Source organism: Triticum urartu, chromosome 1A (assembly GCF_056163025.1).
Source record: "Triticum urartu cultivar PI428250 chromosome 1A, HENAU_Tu73, whole genome shotgun sequence".
Classification (NCBI taxonomy): Eukaryota; Viridiplantae; Streptophyta; class Magnoliopsida; order Poales; family Poaceae; genus Triticum; species Triticum urartu.
Genome location: NC_141873.1, coordinates 35,017,687 through 35,045,665, shown reverse-complemented (window position 1 = coordinate 35,045,665; position 27,979 = coordinate 35,017,687). Strand labels below are relative to the sequence as shown.

Sequence of the window (27,979 nt, the reverse complement as noted above, 5' to 3'; positions counted from 1 at the left end):
GCACCACCCCTCTAAAAGAAACTTTTGTACGAGAAGGGCACAAGGAGAAAGGTAAGGTTGTTTGTGGGAAGGCCACAAGGGGCATGCCCACTGTCAACAAGCCGAAAGAGTTCATGCCTCCATCCTATGTTCTTCGAAAGACTAAGGATGGAGAAGTTTATGCAAAGTTTGTTGGTCCTCGAAATGCATTTTGGTTTTATGCTATTTGGGTCCCTAAGACCCTTTTGACTAACTTGAGAGGTCCCATTGCAAAACGGGTGCCTCTAACCAAGTAATAATTGTGTGTAGGTTGCCTTCTCCGGTGGAGTAAAATGGGTGATTGATAGTGGATGTACCAATCATATGACCGGAGATAGCAAGTTGCTCTACGATTTCGTGGAAGCTATTCAACCATTTATGAGCATTATGTTTGGTGGAGGATCAAAAGGACAGGTACTCGGTTTGGGTAAGGTGGCTATCACAAATGACATGTCTCTTGCAAATGTCATGCTTGTCCAATCCCTTAAATACCATTTGCTTTCTGTTCGCCAATTGGCTTCTGTTGGCTATGATACACTATTTGGACTAACGGATGTGAAAGTCTTTAAGAGAGATACTCTCGAAGTGGCCTTTGTTGGAGAGTTGGATGGCAACCTTTACACGGTTAATTTCTCAAAAGAGAGCACATTCCATGCAACTTGTCTAATGGCCAAGGCTGACAAGGGGTGGCTATGGCATCGCCGGCTAGCCCATGTTGGCATGAGAAATCTTCAAGATCTCTTAAAGGGAAATCACATCCTTGGACTAACAAATGTCTCTTTTGAGAAAGATCGTGTGTGTAGTGCATGCATAGCCGGGAAGCAACATCAATCAAAGCACCCACCCAAGAATATTGTGTCTACTTCAAGGCCTTTGGAGCTCCTTCATGTGGATCTGTTTGGGCCTCCTTCTTGGGATAGTCTTGGTGGGAAAAAGTATGGACTTGTCATTGTGGATGATTACTCAAGATACACATGGGTGTTTTTCCTCAAGTCCAAAGACGAGACGAAGATCACCTTCATTGATTTTGCCAAGCAAGCACAACGCAAGTTTGACAAAGAAATCATGGCAATAAGAAGTGATAATGGTTCCGAGTTCAAGAATTACACCTTGGAAGGATTTCTTAGTGATGAAGGAATTGAGCATCAATATTCAGCTCCATACACTCCCCAACAAAATGGTGTTGCAGAAAGGAAGAACCGCACCCTTGTGGAGATGGAAAGGTCCATGTTGGATGAATACAAGTCACCACATAGTTTTTGGGCCGAGGCCGTCAACACTGCATGTCATGCATCAAACCGGCTCTTCCTCCGCACGATATTGGAAAAGACTCCATATGAGCTCCTAACCGGGAACAAGCCAAATGTCAAGTACTTCCGTGTATTTGGGTGTAAATGCTTCATCCTCAACAAAAGAGAGCGGTTAGGAAAATTTCAATCTAAAACTATTGAGGGCATATTTGTTGGCTATGGATCAAACTCTCACGCCTATAGAATCTACAACAAATCCAATGGATGTGTTGTAGAAACTTGTGATGTGGTGTTTGATGAATTTAATGGCTCCCATGGGGAGCAAGTTGATCTAAGTGATGTAGGTGAAGAAGATTCTTCTCAAGATATCTTGACGATGGGTGTTGGTGCACTTCTTCCAATGGAACAAGACTCTCATGATGATGAAGAAGAAGATGAAGGCCTCACACACCATCAAACCTCTTCCACACCCATACCACCACAAGCCCCTATTACTCAATCAATGCCCATAGTCCAAGTACAAGATGATGATCAAGTTCCTCTTCATGATAATCATCAAGAACAAGATCATCCTCAAGGGCAAGAACAAGAAAGTTCAATCATTGACAATGAACCTCAACAAATGCAAGAAGAAGAAGAAGATTTTCCACCACACATTAATGATCCATATGTTGAGGACGTGGATGATGGTCATGAAGTTGAACCTCGCGAAACCTTAACCTCCATCATGCCTCAAGTGGTCGGTCGTGTTGATGTTGATAAAATCCTCACCGGCATATCGGAAGGTAGAGTCACTCATAAACAATTGACAAACTTTTGTGCTCACTTCTCTTTTGTGTCTAGTGTTGAGCCTCTCAAGGTACAAGATGCGTTGATAGACAACGATTGGCTCATTTCTATGCAAGAAGAGTTGAATAGTTTTGAGCGCAATCAAGTGTGGTCATTAGTCAAGAGGCCAACTACGGAACACAACGTCATTGGAACAAAGTGGATTTTCAAGAACAAGCAAGATGAGAATGGCGTAATCATCCGCAACAAGGCAAGGTTAGTGGCACAAGGGTACTCACAAGTTGAAGGTTTGGACTTTGGTGAGACCTTTGCCCCCGTTGCCCGTCTCGAATCCATTCACATTTTACTTGCTTATGCTGCTTTCAATGGCTTTACATTACATCAAATGGATGTGAAGAGTGCTTTCCTTAACGGTCCTCTACAAGAAGAAGTATATGTATCACAACCACCTGGGTTCGTTGACCCCGATCACAAAGACTATGTGTATAAACTTCATAAGGCTTTGTATGGCCTCAAACAAGCACCTCGTGCTTGGTATGATCATCTTAAGAAGTTTCTACTCGATGATGGCTTTGTGAGAGGGGTGATCGATCCCACTCTTTTTACTAAGAAGGACAAAGGTGATTTGATCTTATGCCAAATCTATGTAGATGATATCATTTTTGGTTCTCCTAACATTCATTTATGCAAGAAGTTTGCGGCATCAATGACCAAGAATTTTGAAATGTCACTCAATGCGGATTTGAAGTTCTTCCTCGGCTTTCAAATTCAACAATTTCAAGAAGGAATTTTCTTGTCTCAAGCCAAATACCTCAAGGATATCCTAGCAAAATTTGGCATGACTTATGCTAGCCCATGTAAGACACCCATGCCAACCAAAATTGTACTCACTAAAGACTCAAATGGTATCCCCTTTGACCCATCTAAATACCGCTCTATGATTGGTTCATTGCTTTATCTTTGTGCATCTAGACCAGACATCATGTTTAGTGTATGCATGTGTGCTAGATTTCAGGCTTCCCCTAGGGAAAGTCATCATAAGGCGGTTAAGCATATTCTTAGATACCTTGTTCACACCCCAAAGTTGGGTCTATGGTACCCCAAGGATGCTAAGTTTGATCTCATTGGGTACACGGATGCGGATTAGGCTGGAGACAAAGTGGATCGTAAGTCCACCTCCGGTGCATGTCAATTTCTTGGACGCTCCTTGGTAACTTGGTCCTCGAAGAAGCAAAATTGTGTTGCTCTCTCCACAGCCGAAGCTGAATATATTGCAACCGCCAGTTGTGCAACTCAGTTATTATGGATGAGGCAAACTTTGAAGGATTACGGTATCACCTATAGACATGTGCCCCTTCTATGTGATAATGAAAGTGCCATTAATATTGATGAGAACCCCAAAGATCATACCCGCACCAAGCACATTGACATTAGGTACCACTTCTTGAGAGATCATGTGGAGAAGGGTGATATTGACATTGCTCATGTTGGTACAGATATGCAACTTGCAGATATTTTCACCAAGCCATTGGATGAAGCAAGGTTTTGTCAACTTAGGCGTGAACTTGGTATCTTGGAGCTTGACAACATTATGTGAAATCTAGTACCCATTCATACTTAAACTTAATGTCTTGTCTTGATGTAGGCATATATTTAGGGGGAGACACTCAATTCATGAGTACTCTCACCTTACATAATGCATAAATAGAACAAACACTCTCAAAGTTATCCTAGTTTTCAACCTAGGGTACTTTAACATGATGGAGTCGTGACCATGTGCTCAAAGTTTACATCTTTGCGGTACTATGTTCCATATGCTCAAACATGGTGACCTCGGTCACCGCTTGTACAATACTTGTATGGACCTTTCTTTCTTAAATAATGTGTGTTTTGTTAATGCATCGTAGTATGGCCATAGATGTCTCAGGTTCTCTCTCTTATTAGTCTCATGTAAACTCCTTGGCGGAGTCTAAATCAACTTATACTTGTTGGCCCCTCCCTCTTTCACATCTTTCCCTTGCCCCAGTCTTCTATTCAGTGGCCGGACATCCGGGCCCTGGGAAAACCCCTTGCCACTCAAAACGATCACCAACCATTTACAGTGGCCGGACATCCGGGCCCTGTACCCATGCTGCAGACTTCCTCACGCCGGATATCCGGGGTTACTCCCGGATGTCCGTCCCATTGGCGCTGCTTCTTCTGCTCTGTTTTTCCACTCGCCGGATATCCGGGCCTAGCCCCGGATGTCCGGCCCGTTGCCCGCAGTCGCATATGCCTGCGGAGGGGTGTGGGATTTGGGGGCAGTTCCTCACTTCTTTCGTTCCTCTCCTCATCTCCCCTCACAGCCGCAGCCGCCGGGCCATCACTCCGGTGCTGCCCCAGCCATCTCCACCGACCTCCGGCCCCGATCTCCTGCTCACGGACACTTCTCCTCCTGATCTACGATTCTACCCAATCCATTTCTTGGGTTGTGGTGTGAATCTCTCGGGAGGGGCCGGTGTGTTGTGAGATTCACCGCCGGAGTTTCTCATGGCACGAACCAAGAACTGCGGCCCGAATTGCCCCGAGCCTTCTTCCAGGGGTATGGATGCTATCTCTACTCCAGTCTTCTTGAATGATGACCGACAGTTCTTAGGGTTTCATTCTCTCATACAAATCTTGTCATCTCTATCTTGCTAGTGTTTTGGTGTCTCTTGCCTAAACCTAGAAATCTTCCTATGTACTTGTTGGCTTCTTCTCATTGGAATCTATTCGTTATCCACTCCAGTTGATCGTCGGCATGGCTCAACCGACTCCGATGAGCATGCTCGGCCTAAGAAGAAGAAGACCACCACCAAGAAGAAGAAGCGGGCACCATCCACAAGTCCGTCGGCCTCGGATCCAGATGATGCGGACTATGTTGGCGAGGAAGAGGATGACAGTGCACCTAGACAGTCTGTTGGACAGTCCAAGCCCGGTACTAGGAGGGCACCGGTGCCTCAAGTTCGTGGCTCTGCGATGCCCATTGTGCATGGTCGTCGCATCTTCATGGAGCTTCCTGACAGTAGAGGTCGCCCCATTCACGACTTCACAACTGTGGGTGCGGGACAATACCTTCGTTTTCGTCGGGATGTCAATCAATATGAGATGGTGGCTGATGCCGAAGATCCTCGGTTCCGGACTCGTATGCAGCAGGACCTCTATTCCAGTTTCGTCCATGGGCGTGGCCTTGCTTCTCACTCATATGTGGATCTCAACTTTCTGCGTGATAATCCTGCCATGTTCCCTAACAATCCGGTCCAGATCATTGAGGATATGACTCTTGCTTCCGCAATGACTTTAAAGTGTGATTGGAGTGAAGCTGCCATTCTACAGTTCTATGCTACCTGTTTCTTTGGTCCGGATAACACTCTCACTTGGATGACCGATGACACTACACTGAGCATCACCTATGACAGGTTTGTTCAGATTTTGGGTCTCTCCGGTGTTGGTCACTGCATTCACAGTATGGATCCAGAGTACAAGCCCAAAGGGATTGATGCTTGCATGGCACTTGTCAAACCTACCTCTCAGCTCACTGACGAAGAAAAAGAATATCCAGTCAATGAGGTTTCCATTTTCCGTGCTCCCTTCTACATCCTCTATTAGTGTGTGCTTCGCACTCTCTACCCTAAGAAGGGAGATCGCTCGAGGGCACGTAACTATTGCATTGACTTGATGGTTCGTATGCATGACAAACCTACTGAGCCTCTGGACACAGCCAATTTCATTTGGCATGAGATCCGTCTCTGCAGTTTCATTCAGACACACCAGTTCCCTCATGCTCCATTTATTCAGGATATAATTGATCACACTGCTCCCTCCGAAGTGGTTAAGACAGCTGTCCACTCCATTTGGAAGCCCCCTCCTCATATGCGCTTGGTAGCTACTACTCCTACTCAGCCTAGGAGGTCTGCTAGTGGGAAGACAGCTGCTCCTACTCAGCCCACTGGTTCTTCTATTCCATCTTCCTCGTCTGCCCCTCGTGGATGCCTTGCCTCGTTCTTCGGCAAGGCTCAGTCTGCTATCATGAAGGCAATCACCTTCAACTGTCAGCAAAATTATGAAGTTCAGAAGCGCCTCATCATCTCCAAGAATCAGCTCAAGCAGCGCCTCCATGACCGTGGGAGCCCCGTGAGCGAGGATGATCCTCTTCCCATGGCTCCATCCACTTCCACCTTTGGATTCCCGTCTCGCGCTGACTACCCCGAGTTCTTCGCTGATGATGATGACCTCCGCCAGGACTGACCCAGCCCGTTTGGTTCTTCCCTCTTTTTCCTTGCTGATGTCAAAGGGGGAGAAGTAGTATCTTAGTATGGTCATGCTATTTGTGTTAATGTGCTACCCTTATCATGGGAAACTATGTTATGAGTTGGCTATTTGTGTTACTGTGCTACCACTGGATCTTGATCATGTGAAACTATATGTTATTATCTTGTGGTTATGAATTATCTTGTGGCTATGAATTATCTTGATCATGTGAAACTATATGTTATTATCTTGTGGTTATGAATTATCTTGTGGCTATGAAATGTTTTTAGTTCTAGTCTATGAGTTATTATGGTTTCATATGTGCTACATATGCTATCATACGAAGTATTACATTGAGTACCCTAACATATCCATCTCATGCTCACAATAAGGGGGAGCTAAAAGCAAATAGAAACATCTACGTGTTTTGTACCTTTTGCTCTCATGTTTGTCAAATGCTAAGACTATTTATTGCATCTATGATACTGCATGTGTGATTGTCATCAACAAACAAAAAGGGGGAGATTGAAAGAGCAATCATGCCCTTATATTATGTTTTGATGTTGATGACAATGTACATGTAGGGGGCCTAACAATGTTTGTCAAGTAAATCTCAGGTGTTAGCCCCCGGGTCATCGAAGTGTGTGGATTAAGGGCATACAGAGTGATTTTACACAAGGATGAAGCATAAAAGTTGATTACATATTTTGTTTTCTTGAGTATAGGATCCCGCACTATTAAGAGGGGATCGATTGGGTTAGTTAAAAGCTTGCTCTTGCCACCAAATACCCATGCCATATTTACTCATGACAAAATCTTCATGGCTCTGTTTCTGGGCTGCCGGATGTCCGGGCTTAAGGCCGGATGTCCGGACATCACGCCGGATCTCCGGGCCTCCCGCCGAATATCCGGGCCTAGCCATTCCAGAATGCATTTTTGTGCAGCGCCGCGGCCGGATGTCCGGCCCACTACGCCGGATGTCCGGGCTCCCCGTACTCCCCGGATGTCCGGGCCTCTCGACCGGATATCCGGGCTGTGCCATCAGGAGCTGCTGTGTTTCGATAAAACACGCCGGATGTCCGGGCTCCTTGCCGAATATCCGGGCATAGCTGTCCTGAGGATGTTTTTATGCTGGGCGGCGCGCCAGATGTCCGGCCACCTGCCGGATGTCCGGGCCTTCCTGTTATGCCGGATGTCCGGGCTTGAGCCCCGGATGTCCGGCCCCTCTGTTCTCTTATTTTGTTTTTGTTCTGTTCTCGCAGCGTATCATGTCGGATGTCCGGCTCCTTAGCCCGGATGTCCGGCCTGCTCACTCACTTACACTGCAACGGCCATATTCAAGCTCACACTATATATAGCCCCTCTTCTCCGCAGGAGAGGGTTGACCATTCACTCTTGAACAAACCCTAGAACACATCTCTCTCTCTCTCTTACATCTCCACAGCAAATCTTAGATCCCCAAGGGATTTGAGAGCATTTGAGAGAAGTTGTCCACTAAAGTGATAGATCCACTCCTTCTCCATCTTTGCACCAAAGGAATTTGTGATTTGAGCAAGTCTTGAGCTTTTCCCCATCGATCTTGTTACTCTTGGAGGTTGGAGACTCCTAGGCGGTAGGAGTCTTTCGGAGAGGAATCGATCTTTGTGATTACCCCCGGATAAGTTTGTGAGGGTTTGGAGACCACCCCAAGGTCTACCACTAGTGGTTGAGAAACGCCTTCGTGGTGTTGTCTCAAAGGGAGAATAGGGTGAGCCTTCGTGGCGTTGGTGTGCCTTCGTGGCAACATCCACCTCTCTAACGGTGACGTAGCTTCCCTCCAAGGAAGTGAACATCGGCATACATCCTCGTCTCCCGGAGTTGCGGTTATCCCTAACCCTAACTCTCTACTTGTGGTTACTTGTCTCTTAAGAACTTACTTCATCACTTTGTATTTGCCTAGTTCCTACTCGTGTTACCTGCTTTGTACTTAGTACTTCACTTGCAATTGTTAGGCTCACTTTCACATTCCGCATTATTGCCTAAAATTGCTAAGTAACAATTAAAATTTGTAGTTGTACCTATTCACCCCCCGCTCTAGGTCCATCTCGATCCTTTCAGCAGGGGTTTTTGTTTTTTAAGGGGGGTAGGGGGTTTTGGAGGGTTAATTTAGGAGTTTCATATATTGTGTTAGCTAGCTAATAGAGAGAAGTGACCTCTCTTATCTCCGTGCTTGGTCGACGCTAGCTACTATACGTATAGAGAGAACTCGACATGCTAGCTAGTAAGCAAATGAAGGAACCATTAATTACACAAGATCATCATAAACATATACAAAGAGGAGTGCACCTCTCTTTCTTCAAGAGATTTGTCGAACAACAAGTTTTCGTATATCTATCCGACGCTACTAGCTACATATATACAATATAAGATCTCTTACAATCCCTAACATCTAATGTCAAATTCCACATGGTATTCTCCGGCTTTGTTGATGACGTGGTCAAGAAAGAATTCCACATGGTATTCTCCTCTTGAATTGCTCGTATGCGATCTTGTGGTAGGAGTTCATCCCGCATCTGCCAGGCCTAATTTGAAGAAGAGGGTTGCTACCTCCTGAGCATGTGTTGGTTTTCCCTTGAAGAGAAAAGGGTGATGCAGCAAAGTAGCGTAAGTATTTCCCTCAGTTTTTGAGAACCAATGTATCAATCCAGTAGGAGACTACACACAAGTCCCTCGTGTTTGTCGAGATCCGATGAATTGTGTGGGTTTATGATCAAGATTATCTATGAACAATATTTGAATCTCCTCTGAATTCTTTTATGTATGATTTTTTATCTTTGCAAGTCTCTTCGAATTATCAATTTGGTTTGGCCTACTAGATTGATCTTTCTTGCAATGGGAGCACTAGTAGAAAACAGGGCTATGGTCACGGGGCAACATTCACATTAGTCCCGGTTCAGTCACGAACCGGGACTAATGTGAGCATTGGTCCCGGTTCATGCGGCTAAGGCATTAGTCCCGGTTCACTCGGGCCCTTTAGTCCCGGTTTAAGACATGAACCGGGACTAAAGGGTGCGATGACCATTAGTCCCGGTTCGTGCCTCAAACCGGGACTAAAGATTACACCTTTAGTCCCGGTTTGAGGCACGAACCGGGACTAATGGGGTTGAGACCTTTAGTCCCTGTTCGTGCCACGAACCGGTACTAAAGGTCCCATTTTCAAACTCTACCCCCCCCCCCCCCCCCGTGGATCGCCTTTTCAGTTTTAAAAAAATAAAATAAAATGATGGAAATGTCAAAAAAATAAAAGATAATAAGTTTCCCATGTGATATGTGGTCTAGTTGTTGGGAAAATTTGCAAATGTGAATTTTGACTTTATTTGCAAAATCTCTCTAAAATTTGTAAAAATGGGCATAACTTTTGCATACTAACTCGGATGAAAAAGTTTTTTATATGAAAAATCATCTACTCGAAAAGTAAATGTCAAATGTGGCAATCTCACCAGTTAGGTTAAAAAAACATATTTCATGAAAACGACTTACAAGTATTACAATATGAAAGTGTTGTATTATTTATATTGTGCACAATTTTACAGCAAGGCCATTGCAAACTTCATTCATAACTGCTTCGACTCTGCAATGGCTTTGTTCCTACAAACTAGTGCCACTGCCAGTTGATTCAACTGATGAGAAATGTCCAGAAGTTTGACATTATAAGCATCGTTCAAGCACTGATGTTGAAGACAATGATGACAAACCGCAGCGTCATATTTCTAATCAAAATAAACACATGTCCTGCAAATTAAATAAGAAGCTCCTTCCCTCCATATATAACATGAAGATACCACATAAGTCAGGCACATGCCAACAACAACAACAACAAAGCCTTTAGTCCCAAACAAGCTGGGGTAGGCTAAAGGTGAAACTCATAAGATCTCACAAGTCAGGCACATGCCAAGTAAACTAAATGTAAGCAGTTCGTAGCAATAGTTCTGATACATAAATTGATTAAAGCTTACATGCTTAGCAGCCGTGCAAGTTGAATAATCAATATTCAGGCCTCATATTTGCATAGGAAGAAGTGTGGAGCTTAAATAAAGCTACTATTATTTCCAATGGACACGAATTCTTGGTAATATCAGTTAGGAACTACTCGCTTCGTCCCATAATGTAAGACGTTTTTTTAGTGTCAAAAAACGTCTTACATTATGGGACGGACGGAGTAGTACTGTATGTATCTCCATTTAAGCACCATCAAAGAAAACGAGCTTGTGAGAAAACCCTCAAGGGTTCCAGCAGCAATAATCCCAAAAAAACACCAATAGATGAAATTCGGAATAGCAATGTACTACGTAACTGTCATATAAAAGTGCATACTAAAGTGTGCTTGGCAAGAGAAGAAACCCTTATTAAGGATTTGCCTTTTCAATGATGAATGATCAGACGGCAATTCTCCAATTTGAGGAAGCGAAGAAGATATTACGAGGCATGAGGTCCAACCGTGGTTCACAAGAGCCGAAGATCGATGTGACCGCCACCGTGGGCTGCAGGTCAGATCTGTACGCGGAGACTCAGGAGCTGCGGCAAAAGGTACGTACAGATCGCAGAAATTCTGAAGGTCAATGGCCAAAGCTTGAGGGCGGGGTGGAGGCCGCGGCAGGGACGCGACGAGGAAGAACCGGCGCTGGCAGCGACACGAGCGACAACAAGGCCATCGACGGGGCACAAACACTGGGCCTAATTCTCAGGGTATATTGTTATCTGGGTTCTATGGGCCTACTTCTCAGGATATGACGCTCGCTGCGTCCCCCAACGGGCACCCCTATTTCTCGCAAATCCTATTTGGCGCCTTATGCGCCCGATACAGTACAACTCGCAATCGGGAGCATACCCCCACCTCTCTGCTGGGCTGGCCCATCTAGCTTTTTTCCTCTATTTTTCAAAACTTGAAATAAATTATGCCCGTGCTTTGATTCGAACCAAGGACCCCGTGCTCAAAGGTAAGCTTAAGCTGTGGTTTTCTAAATTTGTAATAAAATGGTGTCGGCGTAGTGCTAACTCCGCGGCTCATGAGCTAGCAAGCCTTGGTCATATGTACCCTGCAAACTCGGCTGTCGAGTGGGTGTCCGATGTACCAGCCCAAGTGGCTGTTTGTTTTTCGGGTGATTTACCCGTACACCGTTAAGTTATAAAGCTTTGCTTTAAATTAAAAAAAAGGTAAGCTGCATAACCAACCGGCCACCCCAAAATCAATGTGCTACTTTCATCTTTCTACGCCTTTTACTTCGTTTTTTTCTTCTGTTTTTTTTTATTTTTCTATTTTCCTTTTTTGTTTTTTCTTTTTCTTTTTTGCTTTTCTTCTTCCTGGGTTTGATGAACTTTTTTAAATTTTTTTGAAATTTTTCTTAACATCAATGAACTTATCAAATGCATTGAACTTTTTTCAAATTTGATGAACCTTTTTCAAATTCGATGAACTATTTTTCAAATTCAATTAACTTTTTTCAAATTCAATAAACTTTTTTTGAGATTGGTAAACATTTTATTCAAATCGATGAACTTTTTCCAAAATTTGATGAACTTTTTTCAAATTTGGCAAAAAAATTCAACTTCGATGAACTTTTTTCGAATCCGATGAACTTTTTTTCAAATTTGTGAACTGTTTTTGAATGTTGATGAAATTTTTCCAGAAGCGATGAACTTTTTTCAAAGTAGATGAACTTTTTCTAAACTCATCAACCTTTTTCCAATATCTATGAACTTTTTTTAAAATTCTTGACTTTTTTAAGAAAATTGATGGGTCAATATCATGTCATGGTCAAACTAGCGACTAGGAATCTCACAAAAAAAACTAGCGACTAGGGAGGGAGCGACCTGAACGAAACCAGCCAGTTTTTTTTTCTTTTGAGGGAACAAACCAGGGGAGCTCCTAACCGGCGCCTTCTGCGCCGGTTAGGAGAATGAGCGCTCACGTACCTCCAGTCATGGGCCTGCCCAAGATAAAGAGTGCGAGCACTGGTTCGTTCCCTTGTGATCGCTCGTTCAAAAAACAAAAGGTGTTGCTTCGCTTTATTTTTTTCTGGTTCGATCGTTTTACTTAGTTTCGAATTAACCAGTCGTTGTTGACCGCTGATAAGTTCAACATTGACCGTTGACTTTTCAGAAAAGGTTCACAAAAAACGTGAATTTTTTAAAAAATCACGAACTAAAAAAAAGGTTCTTGGAATCCAAAAAAAAGGTCAAATATTTTTGCAAAAAAAATCGCAAATTTTTAAAAGTTCATGAATTTAAAAAAAAGTTCATCTAAATTAAAAGAGTTCACCAATTTTTAATAAAACAATTCATCTAATTTGGACAAAAAGTTCACCGACTTTCAAAACAAGTTCATTGGTTTTGAAAAAGGTTCAAAATCTGAGAAAAAGTTTATCGAACTTGAAAAAAAGTTCATTGAATTTGGAAAAAGTTCATTGACTACAAAAAATAGTTCACCCAAATTTGAAAAAAAGTTCATCGAATTTGAAAATAATTCACCGGTTTTGATAAAATGTCATCGAATTAGAAAAAAGTTCATTGAATTTGAGAAAAAGTTCACCAATTTTGAAAAAAAAGTTCATCACATTTGAAAAAATGTTCATAAATCCGGTGAACTTTTTATATCGAATTAGAAAAAGAAAAGGAAGAAAGAAAGAAGACTAAAAAAGAAAAAGAATGAATAAAAAGAAATAAGGAAGAAATGAAAACAAAAACAAAAAAAACAAAAAAGGAAAAGAAAGAAAGATAGAAAGAATAAAAGTGGGAAGAAGCTCAACTTAATCACATAAGTCAACTAGCGCGGGTGGCTAGCGAGTCGTGCGCTGTAACCCCGCGTCGCAGGATCGAATCCTTCTCAGGACGTTGTTTTTTTGCATAATTTTACAAAAGAAAAAAATGAAACATGGGCTGGCCCATCGCGGAGGAGGGGTGTGCCACGAACCAGCTGGAGATCGAGCGAAAGAATCGCACCGGCCTACTAGCAGGTGAGCGAATTATGGGCCATGGCCCGTTGGCTCCAGCGTGGGCGCCAGTTGGCATTTTGGGCGCATAAAGCGCTGAAGGAGCACTCCCTATTTATTACTAGCAGGCGAGCGAATTATGGGCCATGGCCCGTTGGCTCCAGCGTGGGCGCCAGTTGGCATTTTGGGCGCATAAAGCGCTGAAGGAGCACTCCCTATTTCTTGCTTTAAGCGAGCAGTAGCCCCGCGTCGGGAGGAGCCCAGATGGGACCGGCCTGCACGCGAGCGAGGCTACATCCTGTTTTTCTTTACGTTTACTTTTTTTTTGTTTTATTTTGTAGTTTTGTTTATACTTTAAATATTTAAAATATATATGAACAAAAACAACTTCGTTCAATGACCGATAGCGTATCCGTGGACATCCATATCGGTCCCTATGATTACACGAATGATATTCGAGTGGACCTTTGGTTATCATGTGATGTTCCTTATACTTCACAATATTTTACAAAATCAGGTGTGCATCGGTATCCTCCTGAGTCATCACCATGCTCATATATCGTTGCTCCCATTACCGATTTTGTTCGTCTTTCTCGGCATCCTCATGACGTAGTCACCTATGTCTGGCCAGACGATGATGGATGTTGTCACACCAAGAGGGCCCTGACATAAGAATATCTCTCCATCGTCAAAGGAGCAAATCCCACTCTCGAGTTATCCGGTCAAACTTTCTAGTGAACCTGAAAGTTGTTGTTATGATCACCTTGTTACAGATGATGTTTGAGCAACCCCAAAGCCCACTGTCTGGTAGGAAGCGACAGAGACACTCTCATGGTCTGAGGAACTAAAACACATGCTAAGACTCTGTGTTATAACAGATGATTTCAGATGATATAATCACAAAGTATAACAGATAAGTTTTGGGTCAATTCAATATGATCGTTCTTCTAACGTCAGTAACCTCAATGTTGTTTTAGGACTATCGTTACACTTAACGATATCCTAAAATCCAGAAAACGTGATCACCAACAACACTTGAGCTAGTCTTAGAGGCGAGACTAGGAACCTTTTATTTACTGTTTATCATTCCACACGTGCATATGAGTTTTCCACTGTATCACATATTCCAGGATCATAGCAATTGTAACATAAAATATAAACTCTTAACTATGAATATGGAAATATAATAATACAAATATTATTGCCTCTAAGGCATATTTCCAACATAGTTTCCATTAGGACCCTGCTGCCATGAGAGGGTAGGACAAAAGATATCATGCAAGTTCTTACATCAAGCATGTATAACTATATACGGAATACATGCCTACATATGATTGATGAATTATAGCTATTGTGTATCGCTCTGGATTGTGTCTGTTATCACTAGTAGAAAACGACCCATTTGTCCCGGTTCCAGAGGCCTATTAGCCCCGATTCTGGAACCGGGACTAAAGCCCAAAACCTTTAGTCTCGGTTCACTTACAAACTGGGACAGAAGGGGCTCCACGTGGCCGCTGCGGGGCGCCCAGGCAAGAGGACCTTTAGTCCCGGTTGGTAACACCAACCGGCACCAAAAGGCATCCACACGTTAGCAGCTGGCAGGAGCAGGGGTTTTTGTTTTTTAAGGGGGGGTAGGGGGTTTTGGAGGGTTAATTTAGGGGTTTCATATATTATGTTAGCTAGCTAATAGAGAGAAGTGACCTCTCTTATCTCCGTGCTTGGTCGACGCTAGCTACTATACGTATAGAGAGAACTCGACATGCTAGCTAGTAAGCAAATGAAGGAACCATTAATTACACAAGATCATCATAAACATATACAAAGAGGAGTGCACCTCTCTTTCTTCGAGAGATTTGTCGAACAACAAGTTTTCGTATATCTATCCGACGCTACTAGCTACATATATATAATATAAGATCTCTTACAATCCCTAACATCTAATGTCAAATTCCACATGGTATTCTCCGGCTTTGTTGATGACGTGGTCAAGAAAGAATCCCGCCAATTCCTCTTGAATTGCTCGTATGCGATCTTGTGGTAGGAGTTCATCCCGCATCTGCCAGACCTAATTTGAAGAAGAGGGTTGCTACCTCTTGAGCATGCGTTGGTTTTTCCTTGAAGAGAAAAGGGTGATGCAGCAAAGTAGCGTAAGTATTTCCCTCAGTTTTTGAGAACCAATGTATCAATCCAGTAGGAGACTACACACAAGTCCCTCGTGTTTGTCGAGATCCGATGAATTGTGTGGGTTTATGATCAAGATTATCTATGAACAATATTTGAATCTCCTCTGAATTCTTTTATGTATGATTTGTTATCTTTGCAAGTCTCCTCGAATTATCAATTTGGTTTGGCCTACTAGATTGATCTTTCTTGCAATGGGAGCACTAGTAGAAAACAGGGCTATGGTCACGGGCCAATATTCACATTAGTCCCGGTTCAGTCACGAACCGGGACTAATGTGAGCATTGGTCCCGGTTCATCCGGCTAAGGCATTAGTCCCGGTTCACTCGGGGCCTTTAGTCCCGGTTTAAGACATGAACCGGGACTAAAGGGTGTGATGACCATTAGTCCCAGTTCGTGCCTCAAACCGGGACTAAAGATTACACCTTTAGTCCCGGTTTGACGCACGAACCGGGACTAATGGGGTTGAGACCTTTAATCCCGGTTCGTGCCACGAACCGGTACTAAAGGTCCCATTTTCAAACTCTACCCCCCCGGTGGATCGCCTTTTCAGTTTAAAAAAAATAAAAGAAAATGATGGAAATGTCAAAAAAATAAAAGAAAATAAGTTTCCCATGTGATATGTGGTCTAGTTGTTGGGAAAATTTGCAAATGTGAATTTTGACTTTATTTGCAAAATCTCTCTGAAATTTGTAAAAATGGGCATAACTTTTGCATACTAACTTGGATGAAAAAGTTTTTTATATGAAAAATCATCTACTCGAAAAGTAAATGTCAAATGTGGCAATCTCACCAGTTAGGTTAAAAAAACATATTTCATGAAAATGACTTACAAGTATTACAATATGAAAGTGTTGTACTATTTATATTGTGCACAATTTTACAGCAAGGCCGTTGCAAACTTCATTCATAACTGCTTTGACTCTGCAATGGCTTTGTTCCTACAAACTAGTGCCACTGCCAGTTGATTCAACTGATGAGGAATGTCCAGAAGTTTGACATTATAAGCATCGTTCAAGCACTGATGTTGAAGACAATGATGACAAACCGCAACGTCATATTTCTAATCAAAATCAACACATGTCCTGCAAATTAAATAAGAAGCTCCTTCCCTCCATATATAACATGAAGATACCACATAAGTCAGGCACATGCCAACAACAACAACAACAACAAAGCCTTTAGTCCCAAACAAGTTGGGGTAGGCTAAAGGTGAAACTCATAAGATCTCACAAGTCAGGCACATGCCAAGTAAACTAAATGTAAGCAGTTCGTAGCAATAGTTCTGATACATAAATTGATTAAAGCTTACGTGCTTAGCAGCCGTGCAAGTTGAATAATCAATATTCAGGCCTCATATTTGCACAGGAAGAAGTGTGAAGCTTAAATAAAGCTACTATTATTTCCAATGGACACGAATTCTTGATAATATCAGTTAGGAACTACTCGCTTCGTCCCATAATGTAAGACGTTTTTTTAGTGTCAAAAAACGTCTTACATTATGGGACGGAGGGAGTAGTACTGTATGTATCTCCATTCAAGCACCATCAAAGAAAACGAGCTTCTGAGAAAACCCTCATGGGTTCCAGCAGAAATAATCCCAAAAAAACACCAACAGATGAAATTCGGAATAGCAATGTACTACTCCCTCTGTTCCAAAATAGTTGTCGTCGGGGATTATCAGTTCATTTTTTGTCACGTTACGATATTTCTCCCGTTTCCCCTTTTGCCCTCGCACTCGCTCTCTCCCCGACCACACGCTCTCTCCCGGCCAACACTCTCTCCCCGACGACCACAAGGCGCCCGACGACCACTCGCTCCTCCCTGCCCAGATCCCTTGTGCCGCCGGCCAGTCGCCGCCCTCTCCCTCTCGTCGGTGTCTTCCTCACTGCAGCCTTGCTCCTCACCACCCCTAAAACTAGCAACCCGTCTCCCCCTCGTCGGTCAAAGGTGAAATTTTTACCAGCCGGGGTGCTCGATCTGTGGGCGGCGGTGCTCGATCCGTGTTGGAGCAGTGGGAGGAGGAGGGCAGTGCTAGATTGGAGCAGCGGTGCTGGACCGGAGCAGCGGGAATAGGGGGGTGGTGCCGGCCGCTCTTACATTGTGTAGTCCTCTTCACTCTCGTCATGTCGCTGCCGTCGCCGAGGAAGACGGAGAGCCTGTCGGAGGGATGAGCGCCATGGCCAGTTCTGACCTCCTCCGTCCAGATCCAGCTCCAGGTCAGTTCACTACTCTCCCTCTCTCCATGAAATTTTTTGGGGCAGAGCCGATTCGGCCAGCCTCCAGCTGCGAATTTCTACTGAATCGCCTGCCGTTTGTGGGTAATTCCAGCAATCATCCCCTCTTGCTGCTTGCTATCTCAATTTCAGGACTGAAGAAGAGAACATGGGGAGCAGCAGCTGCCCTCTGCTCTGCTCTTATGCGAATGCTCTACTGCAGGACGGTGGCAGCGATGCTCGCCAAAGCGGACGACAACCACTCCCGTGCAAACAAAGGTACAGACTGGTCCTGGTGGGTGATGAGGGCGCTCTGGCCTCTGTAGTTACATGAGACAACAGTTCTTTGTGCAAATGTTGACTGAATTTGCCTCTAACTCGTCTCTGCACTTGACTGAATTCGCCTCTTTGTGCAATGTTGCTGCTACAGGTGAGCATTCAGGAAAAGAACACTTGGCTGAACTTCAGGAAAAAGATGCACCGAATCTTAGTAAGCGGATACTCATAGCCGAATTCTTTTGGATGCACATATAGTTTGTATCGCAACTTAAATAATGATAGTAAATAAACTCTCAATTGCACTGTCCAGTAATTGAATATGAATTACAGCTTTTCAGTTAATTTAAATTAACTGAAACCTTTTGTACTCCCATGATCAGTGTTACTGTACAGTAATTAACACCGAATTTGTAAGTGCAAGTAGTGCTTGTTTTCAGGAAGTAGGATGCTGATCAATAGTGCTTGTTTGGAGTAATTGTTTGCTCTGTAGTGCATTTTTGCTGCAACCTAATCTGTGGAGTATCAAGCTAATTGGAAGAAAGCCAATTGCTTGCTCTGTAGGAACTTTTATGTGCTCGAGTATAGGATTTGCTGTTTAGCAAGGCTTTGAGTAATTCTACTCATTTCTCTTCTCTTCAGTAAATTAAATTTAGGAGTAGGAGTAGTTCTTAGAACTACTATGCACCTTAAAACTACTCCTATTAATTAACTGAAACTACTCTGCACCTTAGAACTACTCCTGTTAATTAACTGAAAATACTTTTTTAAGTTAATTAACTTAATTTCTTTCTGTTAGGAGTAGGAGTAGTTCTTGGAGTAGGAAGAGGAGCAGTGCGAAGAATTCTCTTCTCTTCTCTTACTCTTCTCTTCTCTACTCTCGCTCTCTTCTCTTCACTTCTCTTTCTCTTCTCTTTTCAGTAGTCTGCTCCAAAATTCTGCAATGAGGCCCGTGTTTCCACTGCTATTTATTTTCTGAATCACATTTTCAGTTTTGCAAATTCTGCAATTTTGCACATGAAGCTTCTGTAATTTTTCCCATGAAGCTTCAGATTTTAGCACATGAAGCTTCTGCTACTGTTAATCTTGTCATGAATCTTCTGTTGACTTGGTACATTAGCTTAAAATGAATCTTTTCCTTTAAGTAAAACTAAATGAAACTTTTTTGTTAATTTAACAGTTGCAGACTTGCAGTAGTATAGCACTTGCAGTAGTGTAGGACATCAGTAGTTTAGTGTAGGACATCAATAGTTTGGTGTAAGTTTCAGTTCATTAACTGAATTTTTTCAGTTACTTAACTAAAACTTTTTCAGTTACAGCAGGACTTCTCTTCTCTCTTCTTCTCTCCTCTTTCTCTTCTTGCATCTGTAGTTTAGTGTACTTCCCTTGTGCCCTCCATACTCCTCTCCTCTCCCACTCATTTCCTCTCCTACTACTTTGCTTGTTCTCTTCTTCTCTAAATTATCTTCTCATCTCTAAATTCACTCATCTTGTCTCCTACTACTCTCTTCTCTTCTCTTTCATTTAAATGGAGTACTCCACACAAGCAAATGAATTACACATACAAGTCTCACAAAATGGAGAAAAAATATATGGAGTAAAAATGATCACAAAATGGAGTTACACATACAAGCCTCACAAAATGGAGTATTACACATATGGAGTAATTTCACATGGGATGCACTCCGCACAAGTCTCATCTCAAGGAACTACACATACTCCACATCTGAACAAGCCTCATGTCAAGCATCGGAACAAGCCTCATGTCAAGCATCGGAACAAGCCTCATCTCAAGCATCTGAACAAGCTCATCTCAAGCATCTGAACAAGCCTCATGTCAAGAATCAGAACAAGCCTCATCTCAAGCATCTGAACAAGCCTCATGTCAAGCATCGGAACAAGCCTCATCTCAAGCATCTGAACAAGCCTCATGTCAAGCATCAGAACAAGTCTCATCTCAAGCATCCGAACAAGCCTCATCTCAAGCATCCGAACAAGCCTCATCACTGAACCCTCCCCATTACCTCTAAGTTGTATAGGGCATTCGTGTAAACCTCTTTCGGGCATGTTAGTCTTGGAGGTAGCTACCCAATACCCTCAAGCCTTTCCTTGTTAACATGTGGTATTTTATACCCATTTCCCCCCGCATGGTTCATGATCTCAATCATGCACATTTGTAGAGTTAGGAAAATTCTGTTGAGCTTGTAAACATCATAGCCTTCAAATTCCTCCCAAACACCTGCAATAAGGTCTTGTAGTGTTTTAGGACTCAGACAATCTGTCAGCGATTGCAGCGAGTTGAAAAACCCAAGGTCAAGCACATTCAAATCAGGACTGTTGGCAGGCTGTTGTACTAATCTAATGTCAAGTCTAGTTTTTGCGATAGCTGCTAGAAATTCCTGGTCATCTGGCAAGATATGGGGCTTAGCATTATCCTGCTGAATGTAGATGGTCTGTCCAGCATCACTTTCCGGCCAAACTGCTTGTATCGCTGGCAAGACTTTCTCTATCAGGAACTCCCTCATCACTTTTCTGTCGACCTTTATTGACTTTGTCTCTATTGTACCTCTGGGCCTGTTGTCGCTTCTCCTCTGAGCAGGAACTTCTTTCACGAATGGCCAGATACCGATTTTCCCAGAGAAGGTCACGTTTCCTTCGCTGTCCCACCTTGGCCTAGCAACGGCCGTTAAAAACATCACCTTGCCAATACAGTTGCCGTGTATAGGCCTCGTAGGCTCTTCCTCCCAATCCAGCAGATAATATGTTCTATTCTTCTTTGTCATGTTAAACCACTTCTCGTCAATATGGACAACGTTATGCATAGTCTTGAACTTAGGCCTCGCAGTTGTTGTTGTTGCCTCATCAAAAATCGACAAAAAAAAATTCATCCTATCCATCTTATTCTTTTCCTTTAAAGCCGGCTTCACACAGTTTGTATGCCTCCTAATCAAATTTAGCATGAACTTTCTATGAAGTGTAGTAGGCTACATCCCAGTTGACAGGCTAGTGATCTAATAGTAGACCTCCTATTTAATGGGATTGTTAGGATTTTTTCTAGGTTAATGTCCTTAGGCTTTCTTCCAGAATTTCCTTTTCTCCGATCGACAACATCTACCTCTTGACCTTGTTGAATTTGCAACATTGCTTTCCTCCAAATTCTTTGTATATTCCAAACACCCACTCCAAAAAAATTTGCAATATCTTGCGTATCAGTTTTCTTAAAAGTGCCTCCTCTACTCATACACAGTGTATGCAATGCTACATAAGCAGCAAATTTTTGCTGGTCATTGAGGGTTTTATTTTTTCTACCAACTTGCCCAGCACCTGCACCAAGACATACAACAAAGAAATGATTAAATGAAATGATCAAGTGATGAAGTGATGGAATGATCAAGTGATGAAATGATGGAATGATCAAGTGTAACTGTACCTGGATTTTGAATAATTTCATCTCCTTCCATTCCCTCTCCATCATCTCCTTCCATATCATCTCCTACATGTCCTTCCATTTCATTTTCTGCATTTTCATCCATTTCATCCACATCTTTTGCAGCTGGAGTGAAGTTGAGGTCTGGGAGATCCATTTTCTCCTGAAGATATGAATATGTAAGATGAAGTAGAAGTAGAAGTAGAAGTAGAAGTAGAAGTACAAGAAGAAGAAGAAGTACATATAAATTCAGTCTGTGTACTGTCAATTGTTGTATGTTTACTGTCAAGCAAGAATTAGTCAATTGCTGTCTATTTACTGTCAAAGCAAGAATGACAATATTGTTATGGTCAATTGTTGTCCGTTTACTGTCAAAGCAAGAATTAGTTTCCTAGGTTAATGAAAAATTACCAGCCATAATTAGTTTTCTGTATCTTAATTATCTCTGAACATTTTTGCCTGAAAACTGAATGTACAATGTTTCTGTAGATAATTTGGTCGAAAAGGGACGACATGTTGAGGTGTACAACATTCAGTTTCTCTTTCGACATGCTGAGCTCTATAAGTGCTCACATTCTTTGTATGGATCTTATTGAATGAGTACTTGTTAACATTGGTACCATTTTCTTCAGATTTTCATTGGTGGTCTCCTGATTGATTTGGAAGGAAGAATTGTTGGTATGAATTTCGTAGAAGAGAATAAAACTCCCTTTTTGCCCGTCCAGATTGTTGGGAGATGCCTGAAACACTTCAAAAATTTGGGTATGTTTTTCTTTTCCTTTGCTCCTGAAGCTATTCTGTACTTAGGCCTGAAGCTATAAAATTTTGTTTCCTTGGCAAAAAATTTAGTTTACAAAAATACTGTAAATGACATCAGTAGAGATTAGTTGAAGAGATTACTGCTTTAAATGACATCAGTAGAGATTAGTTGAAGAGATTACTGCTTTAAATGACATCAATAGAGATTAGTTGGTGTAGTACTACTTGAAGTGACATTACTTAGTGTAGTACTGCTTGGAGTAGCCTGCTTGCAGTACTTCTTTTCATGGAGCTGCTTGCAGTAGTTTATGATTTGCAGTCAGATTAGCTTGGAGCGGTAGCATTGCTTGCTCTGCTATTCTCTTCTCTTCTTTTATTTTAATTAAAATTAACTCAACCTTTTCCTTTAATAAAATTAGCCGGAACTTTCCCAGTTAATTAAAATAACTGAAACTGTTCCTTTAATGCTTGCATAAACTTTTTTATACTCTAATGAAGGTTTTGTGTACTCTACTGCTTGCATCAGTACTTTTAAAAATAAATGAATCTTTTTTCTCTTCTCTTCTCTTTGTCAAGAATGTACTTACTCAAGAATTACCACCACTTAGACCAAAGGACCAGTTGGTATTAATTTCAGAGATAGATGTAATTTCAGTTAAATTCAGTTATGCACACAAAATTCAGTTAATAGCTTAATGTTTTGGACTGATGATGTTGTTGGAATTTGTACTACTGAAAATTAAAAAAATGTACTCCTTTAATTAACATTGATTCATTGAGATGGTGGTATTATCAAATTAAGAAAATTCAGTACCTTTTCTGTTACTGTAGAGTACTTAAAAATTAGGAGTAGCTAGGAGCAAAATTAAAATTAGGATTAGGATGGTGGTATGATTGCTGCTATTCCTAACATCATCGGCTGGCTTGCCATCTCCTTCGCAAAAGTATGACAGTAGTGCATTTTCCAAAGGCTTAGTTTCACCACTTGCTGTTGCTGCTTTTGAACCTGTCGCGCTTGTCGGCGTTTGTTTTACGGGGCACTTCTTTCCTGTATATGGGACGATTGCTTGAAGGATTTGGTGTTGGTGTCATATCCTACACGGTTAGTATAAGAAATCTTTGTGCCTGCTTTTTTTTGCATTAAGTATGTCTATCTAGTTAAGTTATTAAGCAACCAAGAACATCCTAGCCGAAGTTGCATGACCCAATACTAACACCAGAAGTGATCTCATAGATGTAGAGCCACACTTAGCCAGAACTGACATTGTTTTCTTGAGTTCTTAATCATGATCTGGAGTACTAGCATGGAGTAATTTGTTTGCAAGAGTACAATTGCAAGCATGAGTACACTGAATTTCTTGTAGCAGATGGAGCACATAAAAATGGAGTAGCTCACCTACTGTTGATCTGCTAATTTGCCAATTTTCTGCTCCTTGCTGCTCCTTGCTGATCCTTGCTGCTCCTTGCTGATCCTTGCTTCTACTGTTGATCTGCTAGTTTTGACAGGTGAACAGATGGACAGTGGCTGCTCCTTGCTGATCAATTCAAAATTGCTCTGGCTATCAATTCAAGCTTGCTATGACTGGTGAGAAGACGTCCTAGTCAATCACCACATCTGATCAATTTCTGTCTGTGGCGAGAAGAAGTGGTACAACTCCGGCGATCAATTTCTTTGGCGATTAACAATTTTGATCAATTCAAACAGCAACACAGGCAGCGCTAGTGCTGCTGTTGGTCAGTGCGGGGAGGAGCACGGGCGGAGGTCAATTGGCCGGATCCGGAGCTCCAGTGCCTGAATCGAGGAGCTGGAAGGCTGAGGCAGGAGGAGGAGCACAAGCTACACTACTACTGCTGTTGGTCAGTGCGGGGAGGATCACGGACGGAGGTCAATTGGCCGGATCCGGAGCTCCAGTGCCTGAATCAAGGAGCTGGAAGGCTCAGGCAGGAGGAGGAGGAGCACGGGCGGCGCTGCTGCTGGTCGGTGCGGGGAGGAGCATGGGCGGCGCGAAGGCCAGTAGTCGCGGGGGGCGCGACGGCCAGGAGTCGCGGGCGGCTGGAGGCTGTGGCGGACGGCGAGGGAGCTGCGTACGAGTTTGGGCTCTTGATTGGAGCGGAGGAAGGCGGCCGACGAGGGAGCTGCGACCGGCGCGGGCGGACGCCGGAGCTGCAGCAGTGGGATGGAGCCTGGCGGAGGGGAGGAGCGATGGAGTAAGACGAAGATCCCCGGCGACAAGAATTTCAAATTGAGGGTAGTTTGGTACTTTATCCTGTTTTCAGCTGGTCGGAAAAGTTCCCCAACGACAACTATTTCGGAACAGAGGGAGTACGTAACTGTCATATAAAAGTGCATACTAAAGTGCGCTTGGCAAGAGAAGAAACCCTTATTAAGGATTTGCCTTTTCAATGATGAATGATCAGACGGCAATTCTCCAATTTGAGGAAGCGAAGAAGATATTACGAGGCATGAGGTCCAACCGTGGTTCACAAGAGCCGAAGATCGATGTGACCACCACCGCGGGCTGCAGGTCAGATCTGTACGTGGAGACTCAGGAGCTGCGGCAAAAGGTACGTATAGATCGCAGAAATTCTGAAGGTCAATGGCCAAAGCTTGAGGGCGAGGTGGAGGCCGCGGCAGGGACGCGACGAGGAAGAACCGGCGATGGCGGCGACACGAGCGACAACAGGGCCATCGACGGGGCACAAACACTTGGCCTAATTCTCAGGGTATATTGTTATCTGGGTTCTATGGGCCTACTTCTCAGGATATGACGCTCGCTGCGTCCCCCAACGGGCATCCCTATTTCTCGCAAATCCTATTTGGCGCCTTATGCACCCGATACCGTACAACTCGCAATCGGGAGCATACCCCCACCTCTCTGCTGGGCTGGCCCATCTAGCTTTTTTCCTCTATTTTTCAAAACTCGAAATAAATTATGCCCGTGCTTTGATTCGAACCCAGGACCCCGTGCTCAAAGGTAAGCTTAAGCTGTGGTTTTCTAAATTGGTAATAAAATGGTGTCGGCGTAGTGCTAACTCCGCAGCTCATGAGCTAGCAAGCCTTGGTCATATGTACCCTGCAAACTCAGCTGTCGAGTGGGTGTCGATGTACCAGCCCAAGTGGCCGTTTGTGTTGCGGGTGATTTACCCGTACACCATTAAGTTATAAAGCTTTGCTTTAACTTCAAAAAAAAAAGGTAAGCTGCATAACCAACCGGCCACCCCAAAATCAATGTGCTACTTTCATCTTTCTACGCCTTTTACTTCGTTTTTTTCTTCTGGTTTTTTTATTTTTCTGTTTTCCTTTTTTGTTTTTTCTTTTTGTTTTTTGCTTTTCTTCTTCCTGGGTTTGATGAACTTTTTTAAATTTTTTTGAAATTTTTCTTAACATCAATGAACTTATCAAATGCGTTGAACTTTTTTCAAATTTGATGAACCTTTTTCAAATTCGATGAACTATTTTTCAAATTCGATTAACTTTTTTCAAATTCAATAAACTTTTCTCGAGATTGGTAAACTTTTTATTCAAATCGATGAACTTTTTCCAAAATTTGATGAACTTTTTCAAATTTGGCACAAAAATTCAACTTTGATGAACTTTTTTCGAATCCGATGAACTTTTTTTCAAATTTGTGAACTGTTTTTGAATGTTGATGAAATTTTTCCAGAAGCGATGAACTTTTTTCAAACTAGATGAACTTTTTCTAAACTCATCAACCTTTTTCCAATATCTATGAACTTTTTTTAAAATTCTTGACTTTTTTAAGAAAATTGATGGGTCAATATCATGTCATGGTCAAACTAGCGACTAGGAAATCTCACAAAAAAAACTAGCGACTAGGAAGGGAGCGACCTGAACGAAACCAGCCAGTTTTTTTTCTTTTGAGGGAACAAACCAGGGGAGCTCCTAACCGGCGCCTTCTGCGCCGGTTAGGAGAATGAGCGCTCACGTACCTCCAGTCATGGGCCTGCCCAAGATAAAGAGTGCGAGCACTGGTTCGTTCCCTTGTGATCGCTCGTTCAAAAAACAAAAGGTGTTGCTTCGCTTCGTTTTTTTTTTGGTTTGATCGTTTTACTCAGTTTCGAATTAACCGGTCGTTATTGACCGCTGATAAGTTCAACATTGACTGTTGACTTTTCAGAAAAGGTTCACAAAAAACGTGAATTTTCTAAAAAATCACGAACTAAAAAAAAGGTTCTTGGAATCCGACAAAAAGGTCAAATATTTTTGCAAAAAAAATCGCAAATTTTTAAAAGTTCATGAATTTAAAAAAAAAGTTCATCTAAATTAAAAGAGTTCACCAATTTTTAATAAAACAATTCTTCTAATTTGGACAAAAAGTTCACCGACTTTCAAAACAAGTTCATTGGTTTTGAAAAAGGTTCGCAAATCTGAGAAAAAGTTTATCGAACTTGAAAAAAAGTTCATTGAATTTGGAAAAAGTTCATCGACTTCAAAAAAGAGTTCACCCAAATTTGAAAAAAAGTTCATCGAATTTGAAAATAGTTCACAAGTTTTGATAAAATGTCATCGAATTAGAACAAAGTTCATTGAATTTGAGAAAAAGTTCACCAATTTTGAAAAAAAGTTCATCAAATTTGAAAAAAATGTTCATAAATCCGATGAACTTTTTATATCGAATTAGAAAAAGAAAAGGAAGAAAGAAGACTAAAAAAGAAAAAGAATGAATAAAAAGAAAAAAGGAAGAAATGAAAAGAAAAACAAAAAACAAAAAAGGAAAATAAAGAAAGATAGAAAGAATAAAAGAGGGAAGAAGCTCAAATTAATCACATAACTTAGCTAGCGCGGGTGGCTAGAGAGTCGTGCACTGTAACCCCGCGTCACAGGATCGAATCCTTCTTAGGACGTTGTTTTTTGCATAATTTTACAAAAGAAAAAAAATGAAACATGGGCTGGCCCATTGCGGAGGAGGGGTGTGCCACGAACCAGCTGGAGATCGAGCGAAAGAATCGCACCGGCCTACTAGCAGGCGAGCGAATTATGGGCCATGGCCCGTTGGCTCCAGCGTGGGCGCCAGTTGGCATTTTGAGCGCATAAAGCGCTGAAGGAGCACTCCCTATTTCTTACTAGCAGGCGAGCGAATTATGGGCCATGGCCCGTTGGCTCCAGCGTGGGCGCCAGTTGGCATTTTGGGAGCATAAAGCGCTGAAGGAGCACTCCCTATTTCTTGCTTTAAGCGAGCAGCAGCCCCGCGTCGGGAGGAGCCCAGATGGGACCGGCCTGCACGCTAGCGAGGCTACATCCTGTTTTTCTTTACGTTTACTGGTTTCGTTTTTTGTTTTATTTTGTAGTTTTGTTTATACTTTAAATATTTAAAATATATATGAACAAAAACAACTTCGTTCAATGACCGATAGCGTATCCGTGGACATCCATATCGGTCCATATGATTACACGAATGATATTCGAGTGGACCTTTTGTTATCATGTGATGTTCCTTATACTTCACAATATTTTACAAAATCAGGTGTGCATCGGTATCCTCCTGAGTCATCACCATGCTCATTATACCGTTGCTCCCATTACCGATTTTGTTCGTCTTTCTCGTTATCCTCATGACGTAGTCACCTATGTCTGGCCAGACGATGATGGATGTTGTCACACCAAGAGGGCCCTGACATAAGAATATCTCTCCATCGTCGAAGGAGCAAATCCCACTCTCGAGTTATCCGGTCAAACTTTCTAGTGAACCTGAAAGTTGTTGTTATGATCACCTTGTTACAGATGATGTTTGAGCAACCCCAAAGCCCACTGTCTGGTAGGAAGCGACAGAGACACTCTCATGGTCTGAGGAACTAAAACACATG

At 42.5% G+C, this 27,979-nt stretch overlaps 1 protein-coding gene and 1 pseudogene across 3 annotated transcripts; one reads left to right on the top strand and one right to left on the bottom strand.

The window, feature by feature from the left end:
• The first annotated feature begins 17,157 nt into the window (after positions 1 to 17,157).
• LOC147988806 (uncharacterized) lies at positions 17,158 to 25,232 on the top strand. 3 transcript variants are annotated; one of them, XM_087545618.1, is made up of 5 exons: positions 17,158 to 17,694; positions 17,845 to 17,970; positions 18,122 to 18,181; positions 21,884 to 22,156; positions 23,651 to 24,553. In XM_087545618.1, the coding sequence occupies exons 1-4, from the start codon at positions 17,646 to 17,648 to the stop codon at positions 21,988 to 21,990; spliced, it is 342 nt and encodes a 113-aa protein (XP_087401744.1). In that variant the 5' UTR covers positions 17,158 to 17,645; the 3' UTR covers positions 21,991 to 22,156; positions 23,651 to 24,553. The 3 variants fall into 3 exon arrangements, 2 of the variants coding, with proteins under 2 accessions (XP_087401744.1, XP_087401749.1); XM_087545623.1 differs by having other exon boundaries at positions 22,027 to 22,156; positions 23,651 to 24,536; XR_015617798.1 differs by lacking the exons at positions 17,158 to 17,694; positions 17,845 to 17,970; positions 18,122 to 18,181; positions 21,884 to 22,156 and adding an exon at positions 22,181 to 23,255 and having other exon boundaries at positions 23,651 to 25,232.
• Positions 19,748 to 21,876, bottom strand: LOC147988807 (uncharacterized; annotated as a pseudogene).
• Positions 25,233 to 27,979: the final 2,747 nt, after the last annotated feature.

What these genes read in the sequence shown, in the direction of transcription:
- LOC147988806 (XM_087545618.1), top strand. Translation starts at nt 17,646, where the DNA reads ATGAGCGCCATGGCCAGTTCTGACCTCCTCCGTCCAGATCCAGCTCCA. An exon ending in CCGTCCAGATCCAGCTCCAG is followed by an intron (nt 17,695 to 17,844) that starts GTCAGTTCACTA and finishes TCTCAATTTCAG; the next exon opens with GACTGAAGAAGAGAACATGG. An exon ending in CCACTCCCGTGCAAACAAAG is followed by an intron (nt 17,971 to 18,121) that starts GTACAGACTGGT and finishes TTGCTGCTACAG; the next exon opens with GTGAGCATTCAGGAAAAGAA.